Source organism: Haplochromis burtoni, unplaced genomic scaffold, assembly GCF_018398535.1.
Source record: "Haplochromis burtoni strain Fernald_Lab_line unplaced genomic scaffold, NCSU_Asbu1 Contig_89, whole genome shotgun sequence".
NCBI lineage: Eukaryota > Metazoa > Chordata > Actinopteri > Cichliformes > Cichlidae > Haplochromis > Haplochromis burtoni.
The window spans coordinates 1,120,791-1,126,080 of NW_024582450.1; the positions used below are offsets into that span (position 1 = coordinate 1,120,791).

Below are 5,290 nucleotides of genomic sequence, written 5' to 3' on the forward strand. Positions count from 1 at the left end.
TTCATTAAGACATCATTTATTTTGGTCATTATGGTTTACATGACACAATGTATGTCCAGGGATACAACGATGTTGCTGTTAAAACAGTTTGTGTTTCCATGACAGCATTTTGGTGACTTATTTCGTCATAACGGTCAATTTGACCATTACCATTTCACAATATATTCAAGTCACATTTAGTACAACAGGTTGCACAGAAAAAAGTATTAGGGTACTTTTAATAAGATTATTGGTAACCCAAACAAAAAAACTGAAAGAAAAAAAAAACAAGGTTGTATAAAAACAAACAAAAGCAGACAAACACTAAATTAAGAGTCACCAGTTGAAGTCAGTAAAAGGAACAGAATGGAAAAGAAAAAGTCAGGACATAACACAGTTTAACATCTCAATTTCACATGCTGTCTCCATTAAAATCTCACTGGTAACATTGTGGATTGCTTACCCCACCCCTGATCACCTGTGTTCATAAATTAGTTTTCCTTCTTCTAAGCACCTATTTCTTGTAGTTTTCAAGTCGAGATGCAACTATTTCTCAAAAATGGTGAACTGCCTGTCTGTTAGGTTGAGGAAAAACGAACAGGGAGTTTAGTTTGAGAAATGGCAAATTTAGTTGGTTGGCTTTCGGAAACTACTGAATCAACGTATCACGTTGAAGCGATGAGGAACCCAGAGAAAGAGCAGTGGACATTCTCTGCAGCAAAGACGCCATTGGCCTCATCGTCAGGGATCTGGACGTAAACTGTATCCTGCTCATCGAGCGAGAGGACAGCACTACCAGACATCTGGTCAAGGAAACCCTTGTTGTACTCATCATAAGTGAACATAACAGGCTGGCCATTCTTGTACAGAGCCACCAGGGCATGAGCTCCATTGACATGAATGCTATAAGAGAAGAAGTACACTCCAGGAACCTGGCAAGTGAAAATGCCTGACTCAGGGTCATAGTGATTCTCAGCATTATACACTATGTGGTCAAATTTAATGGGGCTGCCAGCAGGAGGGTAGGGGGTGGTCAGAGCTGCAGTGAAAGCAGACATGGGGGACTTCACCATAATCTCGCTCACACCCATGCCCTTGCCCTTCTCAAATACAACCTCACCTGGAGGGCCAGGGGGACCAGGAGGGCCAGCTGGGCCAGGTTCTCCATCAGAGCCGGGCTCACCAGGTTGACCAGGAGGACCCTCAGGTCCAGTGAGACCCTTAGCAGCCAAACCAGCGGGGCCAGGAGCACCAGGGAGACCTGGGTGTCCCTTGAGGCCTGGAGCACCAGCGGGACCTTGAGGCCCAGTAGGTCCTCTTGAACCTGGTGCACCATCTGATCCAGAGGGACCTTGCTCACCTGGGCGACCAGGGTGACCTTTGGGTCCAGCAGGGCCTGGGATACCTGGGGCTCCTGGGGTACCTGGGGCACCTCCATTTCCTTTTTCACCTGTGGGTCCAGTTTCCCCTCTGGCTCCAGCAGGACCAGCTGGTCCTGGGTAACCCTGCTTACCTTGGAAACCCTGTGCTCCCTGATCTCCCTTGTTTCCCTTAGGTCCCTGAGGACCAGTTGCTCCTGTGTCACCTTTAGGGCCAACAGCACCAGGTGCACCTGTGAAACCTCTTTCACCCTGAGGTCCAGTAGGACCAGTTGGGCCAGTTGCACCAGTAGCACCAGTATATCCAGTTGGACCTTGCTCACCCTTTGAGCCTGTAGCACCAGTGCTACCTGTAGCTCCCCTTTCTCCTTTCTCTCCATTTGCACCTGGCTTTCCATATCCAGGCACTCCAGGGGCACCAGTGGATCCAGTAGGTCCCTGGTTGCCTTTAGGGCCACTTGGACCAGGCAGACCGGGGGCACCATTCTCACCTGGTTTACCTGGAATACCAACACCTGGGGCACCGGTGTGTCCTTTAGGTCCCTGAGGTCCCATGGGACCAGGGGCACCATCGCTACCTGGGCTACCTGATTTTCCTGGCTCACCTGGGGAACCTGGTTTTCCTGGCTTTCCAACTCCAGATGAACCTGTAGCTCCAGGTGGACCCATAGGCCCTTCAGGTCCTGTCTCACCCTGAGGTCCAGGTGCTCCCACCCCTCTATCACCCTTAGAACCTGGCAGTCCAGGGATACCTGGATGTCCTTTCAGACCAGGCTCTCCTCTAGGTCCCATTGCTCCAGGAAGACCTGATGGTCCAGGCTTGCCAGTAGCAGAGAGGCCAGCAGGTCCAGGGCTTCCTGGTGATCCAGGGACTCCCCTAGGTCCTTGAGGGCCAGTGGCTCCAGTATCTCCCTTCTCACCAGAGTCTCCAGGCCTGCCAGGTTTGCCAGGACCACCTGGAGATCCAGGTTTACCAGCAATGGAGCGGCCAGGAGATCCAGGGGGTCCGGGAGGTCCTTGAGGTCCAGCATAGCCTACACCATTTTCACCTGGTGGGCCAGGAGGGCCAGAAGGTCCCTCGGGGCCTGGCTCACCTGGAGGACCAGGCTCACCTGCCACTGACACCACTGTGAAGAGTTAAAGAGAAACCATCATTAGTTCCATTAGCAAACAACAAAAAAACAAAAACAAAAAACAAAAATGGACACAAAGTAACAAAGTGAAAGAAATCTCTTTGTGTATGTTCAGGATACCTTAAGTCTGTGCATAAAATTCAACCACTTATTTCAAATTAGGGTCTGCTTAGGATGTTCAGTAACTCTGACTGCATCCCATTCAAGGGACAAGTGCTGGGTCATGGATGTTCTGGCCAGCTCTCAGTGCTTAGTGTGTTTGAGTGTGCATCAGTTTTGCAGCGTTCACAAGCAATATGACTTTCAGCAATCAAATATGAGCTGAATTTTAGCTTTTAAGAAAACCTCTCTACATAATGTTCTTCATTTTTTAAAATGGCTGAAACATGATCGACTAATTATCCAGAAGGCGGGGCATGTTTAACTCTAATGAAGCAATGGTCTAACTTGCGAGATACGCCCACATACAACTCACCTATTGATGTACAGATATTATAAGATGTTACATGCATATTTTATTTTGAAGCAACCCCTTATAAACAGATGCATGTTTAGTATTATTCTAATAATTAATTTTAATACAGAAAAAGCATAACGTAAAGAAATATGGCTGCATGTAACCTGCTGAATGACTATTTTTAATACAAAGTACAGGTTTCAGATTTTAATGAGAGCCTTATGATTTGTTTAGGAGCTACTCAAGCAAAATAAGAGGGAGCTCTTTTTTATTTGCTGCCTTAATGTGGTCACATGGGTTTGAGTGTAAAAGGCTCACTCCTTGGCTTATTCTGATTTAGTTTGGATAAAGCCAAACAGATGTTTCTACTTTTGCGTTAAACAGGCGCACCCAAACAAACCACACTGCTGGGTGACTGGACTTTAATTGTCAGTGTGAAACTAAAAATAACCCCATAACAGCTACTTTCTCAAATAGAAACAGCAATGAGCTGATGCCACAAAAGCGACACTTCACATTTTGCACTGCGTTTGGGAAATACACAACCTCTCTTTTTGTGTTTGGCAAAATAATAAAAAGAAAAGAAAATCAAACGTAACTCATGTTAACAATTAAATAAATCGCTTGCTTAACAAATAGAGCGAATAACTCTGCCAGATTGTAAACAGAATTAAAGTGCCGTCCTGTGAAACGTGCGCAAAATAGAATAAAATAAAGTAATAAAACTGTTGCTAATGTGAGTAACTCGGCTCACTTAGTCATAAGGGGTCGCCACAGAGAAAAGCTCCGCCTGTTCGATTCCCTTCTTAACAGGATTTTTTTTATCTCCTCCAGGGATCTTTTGCTTGTTTGGGGAATGTTTAAACCTCTACACTACGGAGCTAGCGCTTTGGGTGAATAAAAGGATACAAATATACAGGAAATGCTACAAAAACTACAGAGGGATATTTAATCTGGTGATTTAGAGGAAAACAAAAACCTGCAAGCTCTGCTTCGTGCAAATAACCTGCAATTTCCAGCCTCACTGCGTGATTGGAGAGGCATGCAACCTGTTGTAGCCAATCAGAGAGCAACACTGGCCCAGAGCAAGGTGGAGTTCAGCTTTCAAAGTAAAGTGCAGCTGTGCCTATCATCTGCCAGGCTGCTTACGGTACCTCTATTGGTCAAAACAGCTATCCCCCTCACTGAAGGTAAGGAAATCCTGCCATACAGTGTTGCTCAAATAAGACCAACTTTATGGAAGAAGATCTCCCATAAAGTTGATAGGCTGTTCGTGAAGCTCACAAACTGATTGAACACAGGGCGAAATGATGCGTATTCTTACCATGGCTCTTCACAGGCATCACCTTCCTCACTACGTAACCCTTTCCGTGGGCTGCTGCAGAGGCCACCACAAGGAGGAGGATGGTCGCTACACGTATGTCCATCTTGCAAGGTCAAACCTGCAATGGAGGAGGAGAAGAAGAAGAAAGTCAGTACATCTGTTTTCAAGGTATAAAAAGTGCCATCAAGCTTTAGTGTTTGTATTAGTGTGAATTTTAGAGAGCCTGAAAACTTTTCTGGTACAAGAACATGCTTTAATCTTTCTTACAGAAACAATACTAGACAACAAATAAGAACAGAAAGCACAATTTTCTATTTCCACACTTCAGGCTCATGTATTACAAATGAAGGTAAGAGGCAGCAGAAGTTGCTCTATTTTTCTCCAACCAGTCACAGGAATGACTGAAGGCCCACACAAAGCCTAGATGTTGACAGCACTCCTCTAGAGATAGAGAGGAAATTTCACATACCAGCATCCAATGAGAAGAACCAAACTCCTCAGCACCAGTGAGCTCCTGGTGCTGCTGTATATCCTTAGGGTAGGAGCACAACTGAGGATATGCTGCCCTCCAGTACAATGATGTGGGTATTTATACCATATCTACCCTGCGCATCATTAAAAAAAAAAAAAAAAGCCCCCACCACTCAAGTACCTCCCTCCTCCAGCTAGGCTGTAATTAGCAGAAAGATCTGCCCAAAGCGGGCATGTCACATCAGGGTTCCTCCATGTCTTGAATATCCAGACACATGATTATCACTTATTTCTGTCTTCTCCTGAACTATAAAACAATAAAAAAGTATACTTTTGCAATGGACAAAAACAATCTCAACGAGAGCAACAAGGACACCTTTCATTTTCATCTTGGTTACATGCATATGGCATTTTACAGGAGGCATTTAAAAATCTGCTCTGGACATGTTTATGTTAAAATTCCTCTTTCTAAATATGAAAATATCTTAAGGTAGTCAAAACAGACAGCTACTGTAGGTCTGTAACGGCACCTGTATAGCTTCACAAA

The 5,290-nt window shown here is 45.1% G+C and overlaps 1 protein-coding gene across 1 annotated transcript; it reads right to left on the bottom strand.

Moving 5' to 3' along the window:
• Nucleotides 1–4,856, bottom strand: col10a1a (collagen, type X, alpha 1a). Its single transcript, XM_005934292.2, has 3 exons — nucleotides 4,742–4,856; nucleotides 4,273–4,390; nucleotides 1–2,485 (listed from the first exon to the last, which is right to left on the bottom strand). Exons 2-3 carry the CDS (start codon nucleotides 4,373–4,375, stop codon nucleotides 645–647), a joined length of 1,944 nt encoding a protein of 647 aa, XP_005934354.1. The 5' UTR covers nucleotides 4,376–4,390; nucleotides 4,742–4,856; the 3' UTR covers nucleotides 1–644.
• Nucleotides 4,857–5,290: the final 434 nt, after the last annotated feature.